Below are 24,802 nucleotides of genomic sequence, written 5' to 3' on the forward strand. Positions count from 1 at the left end.
CGGCGGTGTGTCCCGCCAATGGAATACCGCGTTTGAATGTCCGCCGCGTGGATTCGTGGGTCGTAATGGGATGGGCGTATTTCTGTTGGCGTGGCGGTGGAGGTTTGGTCACCTCCACCTTTCTGCCGACCGCTGGTCTGGCGGTCTGTTGTGGCGGTCGGATTTTCGGAGGTTTGCCTTCTGCGGGTCAGAATGACCGTGGCGGGTTTCCGCGACCGCGGCGGGATTATGGAGGATTTCTGACCGGCGGTAGGCGCCTTTTACCGCCGAGGTCAGAATGACCCCCATAGTGTGCACCTGACAATCAAATAGACTGCTCCTTCAATACACACATAGGGATAGGACCACATCACACCACCACTGAAGAGTCAACTCAGGAGGATTATTGTCAGCAAATCATGTGCAACTCAGATTCACCATACCTGTACATCACTGGAAGTTTTGATTGATGAGCTCAGTCCTAGAGTCAGCTGCACCGTCCTCCTCTGCCTCCTCATCAATTGGCATGTCAGCATTACCAGTCACTGGTACAGCTGCTTCACGCTCATCAGCTAGCAATGGTATCTGACATCTCAGAGCTAGATTGTGGAGAATGCAGCAGGCTACTACTCTTTGGCATACCTTTTGGTGTGAGTAGAGGAGGGCACCTCCAGAGAGGTCCAGACACCTGGATCTGGCTGTCAGGAGGCCAAATGTCCTTTTGATTACACGCCTCATCCTCCTGTAGGGATTATTCAAATGGACTTCCCCATCCGTGGCAGGGTACCTCACTCATGTCAACAGCCAGGGAAGGTTAGGATAGCCAGAGGCACCTGTGTGAAAAAATGTAGGACCAGTGACATAACAGGTACAGCGACAGGGAAGATTTTGATGACAGATGCAGTAACAGTGAACCACATTCAAATGCATATATACCAAGGAGCCAGGCCTTCTCTGTGTGTAGTAGTGCCGTCATGTGTGGGACATTGATGTTCCTCAAAATGAAGGAGTCATGGAAAGATCCAGGAAACTTGGCTGTGACCTGTGAGGTGTACTGGTCTGCCAGACACACCAGCTGAACATTAATTGAATGATAGTTCTTTCTGTTTCTATACACCTGCTCATTGGCACTGGGAGGAACCAGTGCTATGTGGGTGTCATCAATGGACCCCATCACATGAGGGATGTGTCCCATATACTAAAAGAGTGCCTTCATATAGGCTGAATCCCCAAGTTGAGGTACCTTATGTAGCTATCCATGTGTTTCAACAATGCTCACAGTACATCCTTCAATACAAAACTGAACATGGGCTGTGACATCCTTGCTGCCAAGCCCACTGTATTCTGGGAGAAGCCTGCAGCAAGAAAGTGTAGCACTGACAGGGCTTGTACTGTGGGAGGGATGGCATATGGATTGCGTATGTGCCGGTAACAGATCTGACTCCAACTGCGTACATAGATCTATGATGGTTTGCTGATTCGGGCAGTAGGTTTGTATGATATGCCTGTCCTCCAGGGTTGCACGGTCAACTAGTGGACGGTACACTGGTGGTTGTCTCAATCTCCTCATGTCAGGATATCTAGGTAGAGAGGAAAGAATGTACATTGAGAAATGCACTTGACATATGTAAGCTGAACATGTCAAAATAGCACACACTTAACACTGTTGGACATGCGTAGCACTCCTGACATATACAATAATGGGCAAGCAGAAGCACTTTGGACACCAGCCTTGCAGCACAATGCTGAACCTGTAAGCCGTATAGAACACGTCACATGTGTCAGCACTACCATGATGGCACAACATGGGGTTACTCCCCAACTTGTCCTAATATGTGTATTCGCACTTATATTGGCACATCAATGCATGAGATGTGCACAAAATGGCAGCCGCCTGACCTGCAGCACTGGACAGATGGAAGCGACCTAAGTCTGCCAGCGTTGGTTAACATTGCTGCCTATGTGGGATTATCACCAATGGCGATTACTGCCGGTGGTGAAAGTCCTGTACATGGCAGCAGTGACCGCTATTTTCTGCAGCCTTGCTCACTTGACTCCTGACATTGTTGGTAGCAAGACCTCCACAACCTGAGCTGCTGTGTGCTTTCTCTGGGAGCCATCATGCCACATCCTGCAGGTGATAGGGTCCCAGCCTTCACCACAGAAGAGCAATAGACGTTGTGTATGGGGACCTACACCTGTACGGACAGCTATATGGGGCACCAAAGGAACAGGTGAGCCCAATCCCATGGTCATGTGTGATAGGGGTGCGTGTGACGGCGAATGGGGTAACTGTACCGGTGAGGGAGTATAGATACATGCAGAGGGCATCAAGTGAAGGCGTGTGGGCAGAGAGGGTGGGTATGTGTGGGCACTTAGTGAGCCTGATGTGTATAGGCCTCTCCTATTAGTATGGTGCCAGTGTACATGACGTTCTCCTTTTGTTTGCCTCATCCATGCAGGTGAACGCCCATCAGAAGAAAGGGATCTGGCGTTCCGTCGCCAAGGAAGTACAGACCCTGGGGGTCCATAGCCGGCAGAGCACCCTGTGTCTCAAGTGGTGGGAGGGCCTGGGACTCTGGGCACGGAAAACTGCAGAGGCCAAGCTGGGGATGTCCTCCCAATAAGGGAGAGGTGCCCGTCGGACCCTGACCCCCTTAATGGCCTGCATTTTGACGGTGGCCTACCCTGAGGTGAATAGGCATTTGAGGGCAGCACAGCAGCCAAAAGGGGGTGAGTACTGACTGTATCCTGGGACTTGGCTCGGGGTGTATTGGATTAGCTGCTTCATTGTAGCTTATGTGAACATGAAGTCAATGCAACATGTATGTAAACTTGGGGGAAATGGGTATTAATCACCCGGCATGTGCATTAGTTGTAGATGTGTCTTGATGGTTTGCTGTCAGTGGATGTACAACTCCCATATCCAGATTTCTACATGTGCATTGTGGAGATAGCCTAATCAGATTGGCACATGGTTGACTCCATCCTGCCTTTACTATAGGTGTGAGCTTGTGTACCACCCTACCCAGAGTATGACCTGCTCCATCCATCTGCATTTGTGGCTCTAAGGTGTCAGTCCACTCCCATCTGTATAGCTCACCTGTATATGCATCTGTGTGACTCAACTTTTATCATTGGGACTATACAAATCAGGTACTGGTAATGGTGTTGACTCCATGTGAGGCAGCCATTACATTTCCACCACATATGTGGCTTGTATAGGACTGGACTAATGGCTTGACAGTTGTATCGCTATATATTGGTAATATGCTATCTAATGGGTATGTGAATGTTGCTCAAGTAGGTTCAATTGAAATGAACCTTTGAAATGGTCTGATTGCAATCAACATGCATTTCTTAGTGCTAGATGTGAGAGAATGAAACCTTGAACACAGTGGGATAGGACTAGAGGTGGGCAAGTGCCAAGACAGACCTCATCATTCACAATATGTAATGGTAAAGCCATGTATGCCAATGCCCTAGCAAATGCAGTGCAACATAGCTTATTAGCTGTCTACATCATGTCCCAATTGCTACTTAGAGGCACATCTGATGAAGTGTGAAAATGTCAGCTACCCTTGGCCCAGCTGAAGTCAGTGATCAGGACAGGTTGGGCATTGTATGACTTATGATATGTTGATGTGAAATTATTTTCTCTTCTGAGGCTGCCCTATGTAGTAGTGTGATGTGTTGTCAGGGCAAAGGCAGTGGTGTTGGACCATGTATGCATATTTCATACAAGTATGGACTGTCAGAGATGTGTGTTGTCTGGACTTCGGTGCAGGTATTCCCAAATCTAGAATGGTGTGAGTGAGGATGATGTTTATGATGATGTGAAGTCCTACTGGTTAACATGCATGTGTGGTGGTTTTGTATGTGGACCATGATGTCCTATGTTCATGATGTTCATCAGTTGTGACATTGCACTCAGTGGTTGGGTATGGATGTGTCATATGTGCAATATGGTCCATTCTAGATGCACTTAGATGTTTGATTATGGCTATGGTGGTGATCATGTGGATGACTCCAGTCATGCAGACTTACTTGCATTTAGATATAGGTGTGTGGGTTGGCATACAGGGGTGAGTAGTGGTGACATGCTGTGACATGATGTAAGACATATGTATTGGCACCTGAGATAGCCTAGGCAGGATATGTATTGTCATAGATGTGCATGTTTAAAGTGTGTATGTGAGGTATGTGTTAACCCTCACTCTCCCTATCTCTCTCCCTCCTTCCTTCTCTCTCTGTTTGTGTGCATCAGCATCGGCAGGCGAAGGAGAGGGGGCACAGGCAAGTGGGGATGCTGCCAGCCACAGGACCCAGAATGCTGCTACCAGCGACAGCGCGGAACCCAGTGGTAAGGAGGGGGAGGGAAATGCCACTGGGAAGGCCAGATCATCCACGTCATCTTTGGAATCCTCCTCCAGTGGACACTCCCTTGCAGTCTGCCCCCCCCTTACTACCACTCCCCTTCCTGTAGCTCCCCACCCAATTGCACGTGCCCGCTCACCCTGGAGGGTCTCGTTTGCTACAGGCAACTCTGCCCCTGCCCCAGTCAGCCCTGCTTACCTCAGTGAGGAAGCTATTGACCTCCTGAGGTCGATTTCTGTGGGTCAGTCGATCATCTTGAATGCCATCCAGGGACTGTCAGCTCAAGTCCAGTACCCCAAAAGACAGTCACCAATCCAGCATGGCATCTCCCAGCACCTCCTTTCCCCCTCCTCCCAAGACACATAACTGCCTGCACTCACCCTCCCAACAGATACCCGGCACCCACAAGCATTCAGTGCACGCACTTGCACCCAAGACATCCACACCAACAGTTCTTGCAACCACTCCCTCTACCTCCACTCCCAAACCTTTTTGCCATAACTGCCACTGTGTGTCTAAAAATAATTTCCTCTTGGTGTTTTCCCTGTTCTCTACTCCTCGTCCTCCTGTTATACCTCCAAATGGTCTGTGTCCCTCCCCAAGTCCAGCCCTTCTACCTCCAAGTCCTCCCCTGCCCCCACTGCTAGTACCCATGCCCCTCCCCTTGCCAAGAATTCAACCCCTCCCAAGCCCAAAGACCCCCCTCCCAAACTCTAGGCCAAAACCCTCTCTATGCTCTTCCATCCCCTGCGGTACCTGCCTACACCCTTGATGCCCCTACCCTGTGGAGGTCATTTAGCAGTCAGGGGTCAAGTAGGGGCACATAGAGGTGCCATTTGTGCCTTTGGCACTTTGGACATTGGACTGGCCAATGGCCTGCTGATTGTATATAGTTATTTATTGTCTTCACCTTTTAACAATTTTAATACATCTGGCCCAACCTGTTGTTGGATTCAATGGTAACATACTTGTCCGGCCTTTCTTGCCACACGGCTGTTTTGTATTTGGTGCCTTTGGTTTGTGTGTGACCTGTGTGTGTATTGGCTGTGCTAGCTGTAGTGTCTGGCCTGAATGTGTGTATGTATGTGGCTCTGGCATTTGTCCCGCTGTGATGGCTGTGTATTATGTGTAGGATATGTTTGTGTTTGGTACATGCATGTATGTAGATTAATTGTGTATTGTTTGTATTGACATGTGTAATGGTGGTGTTGTGTGCCCTTGTGTGGTTGTTGTGTGTGCATGCTTGTGTGTGGTGATGGATATGTCAGATGTGTTGTATGCTGTGTTAGTGTGATATGAAGTATGTTTCGTTGTATGACTGTGTGATTGTGTACATTGGTTGTCAGGTGTTACGTGTTGTAGTATGAATGTGGTGTCATGTGGAGGTGTGTACTGAAATTGCTTGACAAAGCATTTGTGTAGTTATGGTTGTGGTGTTGTTGTGTGAATTGGTGCTGTAGTGTATTGTTTTGTTTGACTGTCGGTGCTGTGTATCTGTGGGTTGCTGTGTGTAGACCGTGGTGTGTGTAGTATGGGTGTGCGTGTGTGTAGTATGGGTGTGCGTATGTTGGTATGTGTGTGCATATGGGTGTGTGGTTACGTGTGTGTGTCACCAGCTGTCCCGGATGTGTATGTTGTGTGTGCGTGTGTACTTTGGGATTTCCCTACAGTGTCAGGCAGGTGTGTGCACTCACGGTTGTTGTCTTCGTCGCTGGTTCCGGAGTCGTTGTGCCAGCAGGAGCAATGGGAGGACTTCCAGTTCGGTTTCCATGGCGGCTCCAGACTGATATGTGTTCCAGAAGGTAAGTGTCTCCTTTTATAAAGTTGGTTTACACCACGGTTTTTGTGGTGGTGCGACAGCGGCGGAAACCTTGGAGGTGTGCAGCCCCGTAATGTTTCAGTGGGAACATGGGGCCAGATGTAGCAAAGGTTTTTACCCATTCTGTCTCTATGGGAAAAAGTGTTTGTACATATGGCCCCATGGTGTCCACCGGCCTGAAGGTGCCTACCGCCATCCATAGTGGTATGACTGCACTGGCGGTACTGGCTGTAGTCTGGCTGTGTTCTTTTCAGAAGACTGTCATGGTCATAATTTGGCGGTCTTCTCCGCTGGCCCGTTGGCGGTACAACAGCCGCCGACGACATGGCGGTCCTGGTACTGCCAAACTCATAATGACCCCCAATGTCTTGGTAATAGTGGAATGAGGAATCCACCTTGGGTATAAAGCATGGTTTTGCCCTTAACACTACTTTGTCAGGGAAAAAAACTAATGAAAGGGTCTTGATACAAAAGAGCCCCAGTTTCCCCTGGTATCCTAGCTGCACTTACTTCTACCACAAAGCAAACTTTTGGGAGTCAAAAGACATAAAGGAATTGAATCCAAGAGCTAACAAAAAAGGGATCTTGCAACATTTTTAAAACCAGAGGAAGATCACAAGAAGACACAGAAGTCTTCTCAGGTAAAAACTCCTGAGTTAAAGAGAAACTAAAGGATCAAAATGAAGTAAAGAAGGATCTCTTATTGCCTTAATCGCTGCTTACTGGCTATGGGGAGGAAAGATGGCCAAATCCAACAAAACAACACCCCTAAGGAACTCCATCACCTTGGACCCCTCACAACATAAAGGAAAAAAGTGTTGATGAGAACGTCAATTTGGAAAGAAAATTCAGTGTCTCTCATAGAACTTCAGGGAACTAGATTTTCTGGATTTCTGCATAGATAAAACTATATCTGTAGAAATGTCACAGGCTTTCAATCTCTGCCTCTCATAGTCCAAACCACCAGCAAGAGGCAGTAGAGGGATCTCTCTCAAAAATTCTGGAACCTGAGATAAGGATTCAGAGGAAAGAACCATGAGGGACAAATTGACATCTGATTGAGTAATGGAACCCAGGGTCAGCAAGACCAAGATAGAGCTACCAGCAGGACTTCCACCTGTTCCTCTCTTATCTTGTAATCATGGATAAAAGAAAAAGCAAACAGTAGATCCTTGGTCCAAGGAAAGCTCATTGGATCCTCCCTTCCGGCCTGTCGGGCGGGAGAAGACAGCAGAACCGCAAGAGCTGGGCATCTATGGGAGAGGGGAAAAGGATGCAACCCTGGTTCCCTGAATCTCTTGATGGTCTGTTGAAGGAACTCCAGAGTAAGAGACATGGATAATGAGGAGGGGAATGTGCAACTCAGAGGATCCACACACCCTCTCCTTCCCCAAATATATATCACTGTCAGAGACAGGAACCTGCTGTCCATCCAGAGTCCCATCTGTTCTGCCTCTCGAGCCAACAGAGCAACTCTGCTACTCCCCACTTGATTTATGTAAGCTTGAGCTGTCTCGTTGTCTGTGCTGCTCAGAATCAGTTTGTTCTTGATCAAAAGAGAAAAAGCCAAGAGTGCTTTACGGGCTGCATCTAGTTCCACAAACCCCCACAGGAGAGAAGGAAGTGTTGAATCTCAAGTATATCCTCTTTTTAGTTAAGCAGTAGATCCACAAGATACTTGAGAAGTCCAATTTAATAATCCCTTCTATCTTATTCCATTTAAGAAAAAGAAAGATAGGGTCTTCAAAAGGTATTTGAGAGGTAGCCTCACCCACAACTTATCAGGCATTCCTGAACCTCAATGGCCTCTCACACTGAATAGGAACAATGACACCCCAGTGGACTCAACCAGGGCCACAGGACCTGGGAGTTATCATATATCCTTTTTAAGGACAAATGCACTAGTCTAGTCCAGGTCAAAAGGATGATTAAAATCACCTAGGGGTATACCTAAAGCAATTCCTTTATTGACGAGTACCCCTGGAAATGATTAAAAACAGAAAGGCTGGTCTTTTGATGAAATGCCATGAATTAACTGACCATTTAGAATCCTTAAAATACTCACGTTTCAAACTATTCTCAAGTCCAAGGGTCAAAGGACTTTGTCAGGGTATCTTGTGGGTTTATCACTCCTAGTTCCAGCAGTACAAAGAATTTGGAGCTTCCACCTTTGACTAAAGACCCTGGATTAAATGGGGCCCCAGAGCTGCTCCCCAACCTAGACTACTAACATCTGTTGTGATTATTTGTGGCAAGGGGGAAGACAGTATCACTCCTTCATTTAGATTAACTCCATCCAACCACCATTGAAACTTCAGCGAAACCTTGGGAAGCACTAGAACCAGAGCTTCATAATCTAGAGAAGTCAGATCCTGGAACTACAGTAGATGGCACACTAGGTGGTATAAATGGAGGTGAGCCCAGGACACCAGAAACAAAGCTGCTGACATGCCCTTTGCACGTTAGGCCAGTGTCTCACTGGTGCTGCTTTGAAAATCCATAGGAGTCCTTAATGAGACATCAATATCTCTTGACAAGGATGAGGAAGAAACATTTTCCTCAAGTCCATCCTAAGCAAGGCTCCCACGTATAAACGTTACTGAACAGGCTCTAGGTGTGACTTGGCAAGGTAAGCATGAACTTGTGGGCTGACAGACTGTTGCAAACAATTGGGAGGTCTTCCAGAGCCTTAGATAAAAAGAGGTGCAGATTAACCAGTCATTCAGGTAAGTGAAAACCAACAACCCCCGGGAATGAAGGTTCTACACCAAAGGAGATAGACTTTTAGAAAATACTCTAGGTGCTGAGGAGAGACCTAAGGGTAAGACACAAAACTGATAATGCTGAGCTAAGACAAAACATTTTAAGTATGTCTGGAAGACAGGGCTCATAGTGGTGTAGAAATAAACATCAATTAAGTTAATAAGGGCCAAGAACGTGCCTAGAGATATCAGGGCAAAATATCTGGAAGGCTAACTATCTTGAACATCTGAAGGGGACATAAAAGTTGACAGTCTTCAAATCCAGGACCGGTCAAATCCCCCTGAAGCCTTCTGAACTAGAAATATGAGAGAGTAACAAACCTGGCCTCTCGCTTATTTCTGGACTGGAATCACTGCTCCTCTGTTTATATGATCTGGAATATCATTTTGTAGCCCCTGTAGCGTGAAGAGATTTTGAAGGGTTGGAGTTGGAATAAAACAGTCCTCTGGAGTGGAAGAAAAGTCTATCTGGTAGTCAAACTCCACCAACTGCAGAACACAGACGCCTGATACATCTGCTCTCTAAGCTGAAATGAGACTTGGGGGGCCATTCCGACCCTGCGGTAAAAACCGCCAGGGCCGCGAATGACGGAAGCACCGCCAACAGGCTGGCGGTGCTTCCTGACCCATTCTGACCGCGGCGGTAAAGCCGCGGTCAGAAAACCGGGTCCGGCGGTTTCCCGCCGGATTTCCCCCGGCTAGGTGAATCCGCCAGGGCAGCGCTGCAAGCAGCGCTGCCCAGGGGATTCTGACCCCCTTCCCGCCAGCCTGTTTCTGGCGGTTTTCACCGCCAGGAACAGGCTGGCGGGAATGGGTGTCCTGGGGCCCCCTAACAGGGCCCCAGCCTACTTTTCACTGTCTGCCTAGCAGACAGTGAAAAGCGTGACGGGTGCAACTGCACCCGTCGCACACCTGCAACACCGCCGGCTCCATTTGGAGCCGGCTTCAGTGTTGCAGGCCCCCTTCCCGCTGGGCCGGCGGGTGCTAACATTGTTAGTGCCCGCCGGCCCAGCGGGAAGGTCTGAATGCCGTCAGTGGTCTTTTGACCGCGGAGCGGCCAATTGGCGGTTCCCGCCTGGCGGGCGGCGACCGCCGCCCGCCAGAGTAGGAATGAGGGCCTTGATCCTTTATCCCACTCTCTGCAGGTATTCAGGAATTGGAAGATGATGGGGTGTTGGGAGTGGGAGCAGGTTGCCGTTGGAACTTATCGGAGGAGGGACAACCCCAACCACAGCCCCTCCCATGAAAGGGCTGGCCTCTTCCCCCTGAAGGAGGCTGACCAATAGCTCTGCAGAAACCAAAACCTCTTCCTTTAGCGGGAGGCTTCACTGGAGTGAGAAGCCTTCGATCCTCTGTCGATCTTTTTGGAGCAAAACACCTTGGCACCACCGAAGTTAAATGACCTAATAAGAGCTTTTTATGCCTTATCTGCAGCCTTTGATCCTCTGTCGATCTTTTGGAGCCAAACACCTTGGCACCACCGAAGTGAGATGACCTATTAAGAGCTTTTTATGCTTTATCTGCTTCCCATGTCCTCATCCAGATGTGCCTCTGAATGGCAATCAAAGACCCAGCAGAGGAAACAGAAGCCAATAGAGTTGAAAGTAATATCCGAGAAAATTGAACTTGGTGTTCCATAATCGCCAACCTAGCATTGGTATTGTCACCTTGGTTAATTTTCTTAGCAAGGGCTTGAAAATCATGCAACAAGGACTGAACTGTGTAAGTAGTATTAAGTTCCAACACTAACAGCAAAACTGGAAGCTGAATAATCTCTTAACTGCACCCTTCACCTTTATCTACCTGATCAGCTGAAGAAGCCTCCGCTCAAAGTATAGTGCTGCTAGATACTACCCCCACCATTAAAGAGTCCACTTTTACTGAGCAGGGAACTTTTAAGGGAAATTCTGTAAAGGATAACACCTTGCCAAGAATCTAGAGAAGGAAGAGTTTTCAATGTTCACTAATTCTCTGAACGATAAACCTCTTATTGCCTTACAAATAGTCAAAGTGTCAGTCTCTCTTATTTTACTCTCGCTAAAGAAGTCCTCCTCATCCAGTTGTGAAGTCGTCTCAGGAAAAAAGAGAGTGTTAAATGTGCCAGCACCTTCTTGAGATCTGGACCCTGATTTATCTTACAATCTGCTGCTCCTCATCTGAATGGTCAGATACATCCTAATCTGCAGGGGGCTCCCAGGGGATCTTAGCTGAAGGCAGTCCCTTTCGAGATTGTAAGGCTCATTTTATAGCTTTATTATCATATGCTGAAGAACCTCAATATCAGAAGCAGAAGTAGTAGGAACCCAAGAAGCCTTCTCATCTGATGACTCCACAGTGTTCTTTCTCTAGCCAGTGTGACTCTGTTCCATGAAGAAATCAGCACCATCACGGAGAGGAAGATGCGCTGCCATTCTTGTATATACTGTTTCATCCTGTTGCTCAGCAACCGGGACCAGGAAAAGATCTTGCGGACCGCTGCCATTTCAAGTTATTAAGGCGGTCCACAAAAAATACCCAGAAAATGAAAAAACAAAACGTTGCCCAGCAGAGCATGATAAAAAAAAAAAAGCAGCCATACACTAAACGCAAGTATTTCGGTTGGCAGAAGCACCTTGTTTTTGCCCAGTAAACGAGGTTGCGTGAACAACCTTGCTTCTGCTACTGGAAATGAATCAGTGTCGCTAAAGCAGGTGCACTGCCGAAAAGGAAAAATAGGTTATCACAACATAAACAGTTTCATAAAGAAAAAGTGAAGCCATAGCAGACTTATCTGTTCAGCTTAGTGATCCTCTTGGAAAATAGCAAAACAAGAGGTAGTTCTCCTCTCGGCCCCTCCTTTTTGTGTTCCACATGCACTACTTCCTATAGTAACTGTACTGAAAGGGGAAAATAAGAAGGGTGCCATGGCACAGAGACAAGGAGGAATTCAGCAAAAGAAGCCATGCATGTACTGTCATTGACTCCTAGAAGCAACCTTGTCCAAAGTCATATCTAACAACTCTACTCAGATCTTTCTATAAAAATGTTACTTCATCTGCGCTTTGGTCTATGTCAAATACTTGATTACATCCCCACATGGATGCCGAAACTACTGATTTATTAATGCAGACTTTGCCATTTACACAAAGAAAGTTTGACTCAAATTTTAATGATATGCACCATTATGTCAGTTGAACATGAGATATTACTGAACAAATCTTCAATCAGCACGGTATTAGAATATTTATGCATTTATTACTTTTCTGTATGAAAGGTGAATCTCCTCAAATAATAGCAACCTTTATAAAAATTCATTCTAAAAGCTGACCAGCCTGATGACCGCCATGTAGTACTATAAACAATTAACATGAATTGATTGTTTGTAGCTCTGGTCTTACTTCGGAAATAGAAGGGCACAACAACACTTTAAATAAATGACCTCTACTTGGCCGCTGGGTAAGGGAATCATAACACAGGGAAGTTGAGACATATTTAACCAAGTCAACCTTATTGTATTGTTCTTTTAACAATCCTTGTTTAAATCGGTCATGCATTTTAGGCGAGATCGCACATACATGGTTGCACTGTAAGCAGGAAATAAGGCGGGAAAGGAACACACTTACACATCTGCATTTTAATTTGAAACAAGGCTGTTCAAAACGAGACACTGGTAAATTCTTTGATAATACTCTTTTTAGACTATAACTAGAACTCTTCCGTAGTGACGTAGACAACCTGGCCAACCCAGCTACCCCAGGCCTCTGGCCTCGTGTCCCCCTGGAGTGCTGGGTCTACAGAGGGGCCCTGCAGCTGCAGTTCAGCAGCAGGAAGGAAGATACAAGCCGCGCGCTGCGAGCCGCAGAAGAAGGTCCCAGAAAGGAAGAGGCATGCAGAGTGTGGAGCGTGATGCACCCCAGGCTGAGCCTAGGGGGGCCTAGCCACAGCTGCACTCCAGCGGCAGGAAGCCGCGAGCCACAAAAGGTGTGGCTCCAGATTGGCAGAGCAGAGTAGCATAAGGGGTGGTGCAAGGAGCACCCCCAAACACCACCAAGCACTCCCAGCCCTTCAGGCCCTCAAGGCTCCCAAGACACCCAGCCCTCCAGGTCTCAGTACTGTTGACAGAAGGGGGGACTCTGATTTTTTTATTACTGTCTTATTCCTGACGCTGCCTGCTGGATGTGGTCCTTGGATGAGGAAGCGAAGCAGAGGGAGTGGTAAGAGCAGCCCGGAGTGTGGACCTTAGAATGTGAACCCTTCATAGCCCAGTGACGTTAAAGCTGAGTTGCAAAAGTTGGCGAAGTGTGTAAAAGTGGACATAAGGAGCTGAACAAGAGTGGTGAAGGAGCTGCAAGAACCTAATTGGGGGAGAAGGTAAAGTTTGAGTTGTGGCCCCCTGACTAACTAATTTAGCATACGGGAAGAATAATAGGTAAAACCAGGGCCAGGGGCCATATATCTCTCCCAAGCGTCTACCAGCCCATGATCCCTAACTAACCTTCTTAATGCCCTCCAGAATTGGGTTTACGTCCCCGGTACTGGTCCTTATTACCCATGTTTTTCCCCACTTCTATATGGATATTCAAATCTCCACATAATACCAGCAGTAATGGCCATTCTATCAGTTCAGAACTTAGGGTATCCAGCACTTCGGCCTTGTCAAAGTTCGATCTATAGATAGTACAAAGAGTAAACTTAGTTGTACCTATCATACATTCTAGAATGAACCAGCGCCCAGCCTTATCCACCAATGAGCGTCCAGCTTGAAAGCAGGAATTACTGACTTGTAACGCCACTGTCCGTGTTGACACCATCTGCAGGGTACAGGCGAAGGGTATCAGCCCTAGTTCTTTTAAAAGCCCTCGCCTCTCCCATGAGATGTGGGTCTCTTGCAAACAGTATAAATCTCCCTGAATTCATTTTAATCCTAATGCTACTTTTTCCTCTTTTGGGGGTTATTAAGTCCACATATATTCATTGAGCACATCCTTAAATTGCAAGCCATTCTTTCTTTTCTAGGCGTCTGCTCTTCTTTGGTATCGCCATATCTTCTCTGTCTAACTTTCTTCTTCTGAGATTCAGCTCCTGTTTCGTACTGACTCTCTCATCAATCATTTTCCACAACCTCATTTGTACCTTTACATGTTTACACTGAGTGTCCTTCCCCCTACCCCTCCTATTCTCCTTGCCTTCCTGAGATTTCCCCCACTCCCCATCCACAAGCCTCACCTTGCCTAACCCTACCCCTTCCTTATACCCACCTGCCCCCACCCCCTCTCCCTCCAATCCCCGAGTCCCTCCCCCCCAACCCTGTAATCAGCTTCATGGAAAGTATGGTACTGCGCTGTCCCATGAAGATGGAATCATGACCCCCTGCCTTACCCAAGCCATACCCGTAATGTGCCTTATACCCCACAAAATATCCTATAACTACTTGTTAGAAAAAACAAATAAGAAATATAAATACCCTTATTCCCATGTCCCGTGATGGAGAGAGAGGACACAGATGTCTCTTTAAAATTGGCTATATAATATTCCATCACCTCCCCCCCCCAAAAAAAAACCTGTAATAGAAGAGGCGGGGAAAAGGATGGACCCTCTTCTATCAGCCTCAAAGTCTGTCCATGAACTCTTTTGCTTTTACTTCAGACGTAAAGTACTGGGTTTTGCCTACAGCTATCACCTTTAATTTGGCTGGATTCATCAAGTAGACCTGCGACTCTCTGTTCTGCAGGGGCAAAATTAGCTGACAGTTTCCATCTTTTTTCCACAGTTGTGTGACAAAAATCAGGTCTCACAAAAAAGTCGCACCCCCTGGCAGTACGTTTACGATCAGGATGAGCGAGGTCATAAACAGCCCGTCTTGCCTGAAAGTTAAGGAGAGAGATTAACATAGCCCTAGGCTTAATATCTCCTGCTACTGAAGATTTAGCTGTACTAATAAAAGGAACCTGGTGCGCCCTCTGAATTTCTCTCTCCCATTCCCACTGATTCAGATCCGGAAAAGCCTCCTTAAACAAAGCTACCACAAAGCCACGTAGATCCAATCCCTTAGCCCCTTCCGGTATACCCAGCACTCGTAAGTTGTTGCGTCTCCGTTTATCTTCTAAATCCGTCAGTTTCCACTGAGCATCTTCACGTTTTTTTTCCATCGTGTCCCCGAGTGTTCTCTGAGATACCACGTCGTCTTCCAGTCTGGAGATTCGGGTCTCCGCCTCCCCTAAGCGTGTCGCAAACTCGGAGCATGTTTTGCCACTCGGCTAATTTGTGTCTGCATTTTACAACAGGCTAACTGGGTTCTGCGGCTCTCAGTCTTAGATTCCTCTCTATGTTCCATAATACTTTGATAAATAGTTTCCAGGGTCGACTAGGCTAGGTTGCGTTTCAGTATTACCATGCATGGCTGAGCCTTCTTTGAGTTGGGTGTTTGTAGAATCCCACTGAAGATCTTTAGTTTCCTGAGATATTAGCAGTGCGTGGCTGGACTGCGCTGTGCATTCCTTTTTTTCTTCTTTTTCCTTACGGTGATAACGTTATCGTTCTCTGCTTGTTCCTATTCTGAGGCTGGGGAGGACATCTCAGATCCCAGTTCTGAAGAGATTTTCCCAGTCTCTGAATCCGATCCTTCATTACTTGTCCAGCTTGACTGATCGGACAGTGAAAAATATGTATTGCTCTGGCCCTGATCCTTATCACAGGTTGCAATTAGCATCAGGTCTTCTCCATTAGCGTGGCTTAGATTATCTAATGTTTCCTGAACCATATCTTGACTTCCTTCACCATTTCTATGGGGGAGCTGTTGCTGTAAACTTTCTTGTCGTGTTGGTGGCTCATCGCCGCTGGAGTGCGCAATATTCGTAGTATCTGTGAAGTGGCCTAAGAGTGAGGGGGTAAAACAGTCACACGCCAGCAGTGAAGTCCAGCTCAAGACTTTACTGTCCAAACTCTCCACTCCTTTCTCTAATCAAGATTCTGGTACATTCACTTCAGACAATAATCCCTCCCGTTCCTCTACAGCAGGTGAGCACACCGCCCCTGTTCCACTTCGAGCTCCATCTCGAGATTTTCTCTCTAAGAATCTATCAAGTGGCACAGTTTTTTATTTTGCTTTTACCTTCGCTTGGACTCCCCGTTTGGCTTTGTGCTGCGACTTAACTTCATCTGAAGTTCTTAACTGGCCTGTTACACTCATCCTTGTCTGTTTCCCCCGTACCGCGGGAAGCGCCGTCTTTGCTCCCTTCGGAAGCATCCGTCCAGCGTTTAGCCGCGGGTGAGTGCTGCTACAATGTAGCCGGCGCGCAGACTGCCTGAAGAAACAGAGTATCCTTACAAGCGTGACTTGCAGGGGTTGGAGCCTCAGAGCTTCCCCACAGTAAATATCAAGACACATTCCTCAGGTAAATATCACGGAAGTAAAGGATTAAGGTATCCACAACTGCATAGCTAAGATTGGGCAGGGAGGATCACACACGGCCATCTCGCATGGCTGCCATCTTGCTTTCCCTATCCCGCTGACTCATTTTGTAATGTAAATTCAAATGCAGTGTTATTGAACCCTACATCTCATCCTTATAAAGGTGGGTAAGTAAACAGTAGGGAGGAAGTTATTGAAGGGTATACAGAGACCCCTGTATGACTAGAGTTTTCTGCTCCATTTGATCGGAATTTAGTTTTAAATAGTTCCCTTTTAATCTCTTGTTTTACAGATATAGAGGAGTTAAAATTAATTGAAGGCAGTGACATTTCTATGGTGCATCTTTATCAGAGTGTGAGAGTTATAAAGACAAAAGTCTGGTTTTACTCTAAAACTGTTATAAATCTGATCTTAGTTAATTGTGAGCAGTTACAGCGTAGAGGCATAGATGTGATTCCAGTATGGGGAGAAGAAATTCCTTCTAATAGGCAGCAGCCCCCCGTGTCATACTTGAATGATAGTAGTTCCCACAGATTGCGTGACCTTATTTCTTTCTTTTTGGAAAAAGTGAAAGTTTCCCTTTTCTATGGAGAAAGAGTGGTGAAGCTTGTGGAAGATGCCCCTTCACATTATTCAGGTACTGTAAAGGAAAAATGGAGTTGGTTGGCGGAGGATCTAAATTGCACTCGGGCGAAGGGAAAGAGCTTACAGCCCGGCCATGAACCCTAATCTCTCTAAGGTCTCTTAGAATGCCGCAGGAATAGGAAACCACCCTGAAAAATTAGACCTTATTTGTTTTCTACAGGCTGGCTTAATTTGCATCCAAGAGACCTGGAGTGCATCTGACTTCACCTGCCCTGGGTATTCAGTTCTTTGTCTAAAGGCACAACCTTCTAAGAAAGGACACGCACAAGGGGGTATTGTGATGTTGTTAAGCAACAACCATAAAGGGGAATATGTTAGTTTTCCAGTCTCTTCAAATCTTTTTCAAATGGTGAGAGTGTACCCAATATTAGAGGATGGTAGGAAATCTTACATGCTAATAGTAAATGCCTATATTCCCCCAGATAAGGATTATGATACAGTTTTACTACATATGTTTAAATATATTTCTACTTTCTGTTCAAATCCACATTTGTATCTATGAGGCATTGATAATGGGGGATCTAAATAGTAAAATCTCTAATCTATCTCTTTCCATTTTTTGCAATTCTGAGAGGGAATCTGCTTTTAATATCCCTTCCATCTTATTTCCCCCCAGAATTAGGACGGATAAAGGGGGGTACATCTTATTGAAAGTTTTCAGGAACCTCTGCTGTATCATCCTAAAAGGGCGTTCTCGTTCAGATTCCCCTGCATCCTTTACACATAAATCTCAACAGATTAGTTCTATTATCTACTATATTGTTGCTTCTAATGCTATCGCCCAATTAGTGAAGGATATGATAATTATTGACACACTGTTTAGTGATCATAAGATCCTTAGCCTGTTGCTAAAAATGTATTTATCTCTAGTAGAGATTTGGAATTTTAAGGGCCAGGACATTAATTTTTATGGGAAATCTGGTAGTAGTTATTGGACACCCGCTAAAATATTATCTGTGAAAGAAGTACTTGAAAGCTCAGCGAGATACATTGACGAATGGAGTAGGAATGAGTTAAATTACTTCACTGAACTTATGGGAAAAATAATTCAAAGTGATCAGCCTAAGCGTACTAAGCCTCCTCAAAAGAAAGTAAAGTTTTCTGTCTTAATGTTGAATAGAGAAATCAATAAATTGTTAAGGCAACAGCATGAATGGGAGTCTAAGTATAGGAGTAGAAAAATATCCCTATTAAAAAAAAGAGTGCAAATGAAATTAGGTATAAGGAAGGAGGAGGCCAAACAGAAGTAGGTCACATTGAGGGAAGTCGAAGTGTCTAAAAACTCCTGCAAATTTTGGTCTATTATTTCTGAAGGTTGTAGGAATCGTAAATCTTCTACTGCCCCGCCGATAGCTGAGGCAGATTGTAGGGAGTATATGCTTTCCCTATATGCAGAAAATCAGGACACTGAGCCATGGGAATTGGACCTGAGTACAAGTAATAGAACTGAATTGAACCGCTTCGGTCTCCCCTCAGTGACTGAGATCAAAGGGTTCATAAGGTCAATGTGGGCCTCCGGAGCAATGGGCCCTGATGAGGTCCCGATGGCAATAATCAAATACGAGCATCAGCTCTGGGCAAGAATTCTCTACCCGGTCCTCTAGGTCTGCTATTTACACTGTAGAGTTCCGGGCCTCCTGATCTGGGAGTGTTATAGTCCCCCTACATAAAAAGGGAGATAAATCTCTACCCATAAATTACCATCAAATTGCATTGTTGGACCTAACTGGCAAGATATTCGCTAAAAGTATTCTTACGCATTTAACTTCTTGGATTGAGGAAAACGTGATACTTCCTTTGGAACAAGCAGGTTTTAGAAAGGAACACAATACTTTAGATAACATTTTATTAATGCAAATTATAAATGAAAAATATGTTCAGATCAGGGGCGGAGTAGTATATGCTGCATTTATAGATTTCTCAATGGTTTTGACAGGGTAGATCGGAAGATCTTATGGAAGAAATTATATGAGTTGAGTGTCTCACCAAACTTGTTACATTTGGTCATAGCTGTGCACTCTTCGACCTGGTGCAAAGTTCTTTTAGGAGGAGAGCAGGGCCTGTATTCAGAATTCCCTACAAAAAATGGATTGAAGCAAGGCTGTCTATTGACACCATTGCTTTTTTCTTTATATATCTATGACCTGTCTGGTTCCCTATGGAATGCTGATGGCTTTGCACCCAAAATCGGAGGGCCTTCAATACGCTGATGATATAGTCATGATTGACCTCACCCCGAAAGGTAAAATCAACATTTGGCTGCTCTAAATCACTATTCTATGCATCATCACTTGAAATTCAATATATCAAAGTCTCAAGTAGCATGCTTTCTAGGGAAAAAATCTGGTAAAAAAATGATTTTTTTCTTGGTCCCTGGGTCAACATAAGCTAGAGCAGTTAAAAATGTATTGCTTTTTGGGGAACATTTTACCCTGCTCACTCAGTGACCAAGACTATAATCCTGATAACGTTAGTAAGGCTGTCTCTCAAGCACAAGGTCTAGTGGCCTTTTTCAATGCAGTTGGCCATAGCAATTTTCTCCACCTTCTTACTGCTTACCAAACAAAGATTCCAACTACCCTTTTATATGCTCTAGAATGTACAGAGATCTATCTCTAAATGGGATTTCCTTGGTAAGATAGAAGGGCAGATTCTAAGACTCCTGGCTTTGTGCAACAACTCAGCCTCAGTGGCAGCCCTAAGGCTCGAATTTGGTATTAAGAATGCCTTTGTACCGGGCCTTGCGGCAGTGGTCCGGAGGGCTTACTGCCTAGTTCATAGTATGGAATCTACCCTAAGACAACTAGCATTCATAGAAATATTCATCAGGTTAAGAGAATAATCTACGTTTTTTTACAAACTATCATTTTGCTGTGCAATTGCTTGAACTTGACTTTGACCTTATTCCATTGCTACTGCCCACTGTTTTTAAAAAGACCATGAAAGAGGCAATATGGTTCAAAGGCTTTTCCGTGGATTTCAAGTCCTGTTGTTTAAGGAGGAGACTAGTTATATTAACCAAATCAGTGATTTTTAAACATTCTTAGCCACATCTAGCTTGGAATCTCCCACATGGGATGAGGCACATTTTCATTCTGTTGAGATTAGAGTGCCACTTAGAGATCTATCCTCCAAATGGGATGGATCCTATAACATCTGTGATCTTTGCCAATTGGGGATGCAGAACCTTAAGCATGTATTAGTTGTTTGTCCCCCATTAGCTACATTTAGGAAAAAATGACTGAAACCCCTCTATTTGAATTTTAATATTCACTTTGCCGGAGAGGCCCTGGAATTCTTGTATAATCCATCTAATGAAGTATTTTGTTTTAGGATTTTTAAGTTTTTTAAGTCATTTTTAAACTTACATTGAGTTTTCCTTGTATTGGTGGTTACAAGATGAATTAATTTAAGTGAATTATTGTGGTATTTTGGAGGCATTTTATACTAATCTTACTGTGAAATAAGGACGAGGGGTTTTCTACTGAGTAGCAGAGCATGATAGTGTTTTTGTAATACATGTTTGATGGGCAGAGGGTTGGTTGTTTTGTATTTTATAGATTACGTTTTAGTATGGATTTTAAGAATGTGCTCTGTATTTGCCCTTATGGAAGGAAATACTATTATGCGTTGGGGAATGTAATAAGAGTGGCCTCTCCTAGGATACTCCTCTTTTGCACTGTATGATATGCTCTATAGGAAGTACATTGTACAGAGTTAGAAGTATTGCTTGAGATTGATTGTGTATTATAAGTTTGATGGGAAGTATTGTGAATGTATCACATTTTACAGATAATTTAATGTTATTATCCAGTTTTACATAGGAATTTTATCTGTATTGTCTTATGGTATTTTATGTATTATCTATGCATGTGGACCTCTTGTGCGTTCCAATTCATGAAATAAATAAATTGATTGACTATAATTTTATTATACTTGGTTTCTTTAATTAAATATGTACTAAACATCTTATTTCCACTGTCACTGTTAAAGTAAATTATTGTATAGCCAAAGAGTTCACCTATATTTTGATAAATGCATTTCAACTAGTGTAAATGGAAGATATTGATAGTGTGGCGAATCTAGTTTACACTCCCATTCCTACTGTAACCTTCCACGATCTTTGTAACAACTTTCTTTGGGGAGGTACGTTATATTGTTTTGTTTTAAAGCTAAGCTAAAATAAGAAAAACTTAGCAGTAATGCTATCTGCAACAGTATACAATTTTTAGTCTATTTTATTTTGAGTCTTAAAATAGAAATGTAGTATTTAGTGTGAAATAATAGTATTTACTGTCAGTAATTATGAAGATTTTTTTAATGTTCGGTTTGCTTTTAATATTTTATTGGCTTTCTTGGAGAATAGATAGTGTTTTTTAATAACTGACATAAACTTCCTTTGATACTGAAAGGGGCACGAGGGCATTTTTTTAAAAGCTGTGTGAATGCTGCGGCGCAACTGAGACGTTGCCCAAATATTCAGGACTGGGACGAGAAGACGGACAAGGCAGGTAACGTAGGTTATGCTGTAAAAATGCCTTATCCTGAAAATAAAGGCAGACCGGACGCAATAAACAAAATATGCATTCCTACAGCACACATCTTTACAAATGTCGTGGCTTCCCTGAAGGGAAAAAGTTGGTTGGAAGCATCCATTAAAAAGGACGCAGATGCCAACAAACTATGCCATCGATGATGGGTAGATAGTTCCCTCTGTGGTGAAAGGCAGGGCTCAACAGAAGATTGTTGCGTCACACTTGCCAGGGAGCGCCAGTGAATCCTGCCAGTACACAGTACCCAGGCCGGGTTTTGCGACCAGTCCCACCCAGCAGTCCTCTTTACTGAACCATCTCCTGCAGTCGTCCCTCTCGTGCCTTCGCGCGACGCGCTGCGCGCACTTTCCTTTTCCATCAGGCGGAGGGATACAAGGGCGCCGAGCTCGCGCAAAACAATCTCGCGCAAAACAGTCTCGCGCGCGCCACTTCTCAAAGAGACGACGGAATCCTGAAATCTGTGCCGAACTAGCGAGCGCGCGTCCGCGCGCATTGATCCCTTCTCGTCAGACGCTGCGCGTGCTAGGCTGGCGCGAGGACTGTCACTCATTTTCGGAAGCAGCAAGTGGAAGTACGAGCGCAGCAGACTGCAAAAAGGACACCCTTCAGAAATACACACAATCAGAGGAAAAGACGGGAAAGCAGTGAACACCCACGGGTCGGGGTGCCTTCAGAGTTTGCAAAGGAAGTGCATTTAATAACCCTGCTTTTTGTTGAAAGAAAGAAAAAACAGCCACCATCAAGAGAGGTCTGCCTGCTCCTGTCCATCTGCAGACTGGCAATGCTGCAAACTCAGGAACTCATCTGGGCTTGGCTTTTGCTGGGAACCGCAGGTACGATTATATTTGCAAAATCGCATTTTGATCTTGTTTTATCGTTTCTGGTCTGAGTGTATAACGGTTTTGATTACACTGTGTTTTTTGTATGTTGTATGACGATAGATGGATACGGATGGGCTTAGAGGCAGCAGTGAGCCCTGGATTTCCCTCTTGGCATATTTATTTATTTTCTATCTAGTTCATATTTTTATTTGTGCACAGTTCACTAAGTCTCGGGTGTATTTTGGCGTTTTGCCGCTAGTACAAGAACAGACAGCGGTGGTTCTCTTGTTAGATGTCTCGGGTACCCTTGAATATGTTTTGCCTTCATCCTATTCTTTGCTCTCCGTACTTCGTAGATACTCACGTCTTGATGTTTGTGCTCATTTCAGTTATGGATGCATGTTCCGTTCAAGCACAGTACTGACCCCCTTATTTTTCTTCATTTAAATGTAGTTATTTATAATGCTGTAGAGGCCATGAATGGAAAGCCATTTGACGTACACCATTGATTATTTTTTTTCAACATTAACGTTCTTGTCAGCAATCTGCGTGTGTAGTTGCCGTGTTGTACCTTAATTCTTTCTTCGATATGATAAAACGTTAATATCTTTAATATTCTGTTTATGAGTAGTCGTGCTATATGCAGACATTGTGTGTGTTTTCTGTGTATACTAATAATTGTGTGCACATCCACGACCCTGTGTTAGTCGTGTGCGGCTGCTGATTGTGTCCCATATTGTGCGACTGGCTGGAGCAATGTGGTTGTATACATTTGAAACAGTAGTTAATATTTCTTTACAACCTGCATCGGTGCTAATGTTCTGGAGCTGCGCGTGTTGGATGCTGTGATGCACTGTTTAATGCTGAAAGAATGACGGAGAACTAGCTTTACGAAAGATGCTCGAGGACATAGGTGTGCATTCTCGGTAAGGATGGAGGCATTAGCTTTCGTATTGTCATGTCTTGAATGGTATAAAAACGGCTTTACTGTAGTATGTTTGGTTTGAATATGTAAGAATTTTGTTTGTGTAAAATGGTACCTTCCTGAAATGTTATGGGGGCACTGGTGGAGGGGTCATGGCCGCATCCATGTTATTTTTTTTATGAGGTAGGACACTAGAGCATATTCCCTTTGTGAAAATATAGATTTGTGTTGCCCCTAGCTGGTTGCCCCGACTTGGCACGTTGTTGTGGTCGTGCATGTCACGACAGATTTTGGGCTGTGTTCGGGTGAATTTTGTTACTGAATCCTGTGTGAAGGCTAACAAAGATAAACAATTGGACTCTGGTTAAGATGCCCAAGGTAGTGAAACAGTTCCTGTTTATGTATAGACGCTTGGTTTATGTGTTTAAATATACGTTTTTTACTATCACAACTGTGTCTTGATCGTGTGAGTCTTGTTCTATTTTAGAACGAAACCGTACTTTCTGGTCTGAGCTAGCGCTGAATTTCGTCTTTGCAGTATGGATGGACGGACGGTGAAGGGGCGGGCGGAGGTCGAGTGTCTCTGAGTCTGCCGCTCTAGATAATATGCTTGAATTCTGTTTCTGTTGAGCTTTTCTTGTCGTGAAGTTTAACGTGTCCTTGTAGTCCTACATTACAGGGATTTATGGAGGAAAAGAGAGGTCTAGGTCAGATTTGTGATGGGGGGGGGGGCGTTTGTTTTAATTATGTTTATATTTTTGCAAAACTGTTCGTCTTTATAAGAAAAACATCATGGCCCAACAAATACTTGGGCATAGTCGGCAGAACAGATATTGGTTTATGGAGTCTAAAGGAGTTTGGAAAACAAACGGCGTAAAAAGAAGAAAATCTTCGTTATTTACAGATTGTTGTTGCTTTCTAAAGAGTATCATTTATGGTGTTTGGGGTAAGAGTAAGGAGAGGGTTGAGCCAGCAGGTTCCCATGACTAAGAGAAAGGATTTACTTATTTTTTTTGTTGTAGTTTTCGTACCCAGCGTTTTTTTTTTTTTGGGTGGGGTGGGTGCTCTGTTAATTTAGGATGGATCGGGAGATGCGAAGTTGCTGAAGGAGGCGGGGTAGGGTTCAACGATTCTCACACGGGTTTTATTGCATTTGAAAGCAAACCCAGCGGGTGTGGATGCGCTGCTCGCTTTCCAAAAGCCCTGTTCCTTTCGGTATCCCCACAATGTATCGCCAGTATGAGGGCAGACTTTCAAGGAGGTCAGATCAGCACACGGAAACAACAGATAGGGGCGATGAAGAGGAACTCCTTGCAAACTAGATGTTTGGCATCTTGTTGTGTGGCATGCAAAATGCATTGTAAGTGCTCGACAGGCACCGGGGACGAGAGCAGAGGCGCGAGCGCGCAGAGAGGTGGCATGACTGCGCTTGCCGGATGCAGCTGGGGCAGCGCGAGACGTCGGGTCCACAAGAGCGCGAGCACTGCACGCGCCGCAGCCGCCTTGCCTGTCTCGCGCACACTCCATTGTC

General features: G+C 45.0%; 1 protein-coding gene across 13 annotated transcripts in view; it reads left to right on the plus strand.

Moving 5' to 3' along the window:
* Window positions 1–21,866: 21,866 nt before the first annotated feature.
* Window positions 21,867–24,802, plus strand: part of NCAM1 (neural cell adhesion molecule 1) — a 974,982-nt gene continuing 972,046 nt past the window's right edge. For 12 of the 13 annotated variants that reach the window (XM_069224353.1, XM_069224357.1, XM_069224354.1 and 9 more), the window contains exon 1: window positions 21,923–22,358. In XM_069224353.1, the coding sequence (XP_069080454.1) occupies window positions 22,307–22,358 (52 nt within the window). In that variant the 5' untranslated portion in view covers window positions 21,923–22,306. Of the gene's footprint in view, window positions 22,359–24,802 lie in introns of all 13 variants that reach the window. The other variant, XM_069224356.1, reaches the window with a different exon arrangement.

This window comes from Pleurodeles waltl, chromosome 3_1, assembly GCF_031143425.1.
Source record: "Pleurodeles waltl isolate 20211129_DDA chromosome 3_1, aPleWal1.hap1.20221129, whole genome shotgun sequence".
NCBI classification, from domain to species: domain Eukaryota; kingdom Metazoa; phylum Chordata; class Amphibia; order Caudata; family Salamandridae; genus Pleurodeles; species Pleurodeles waltl.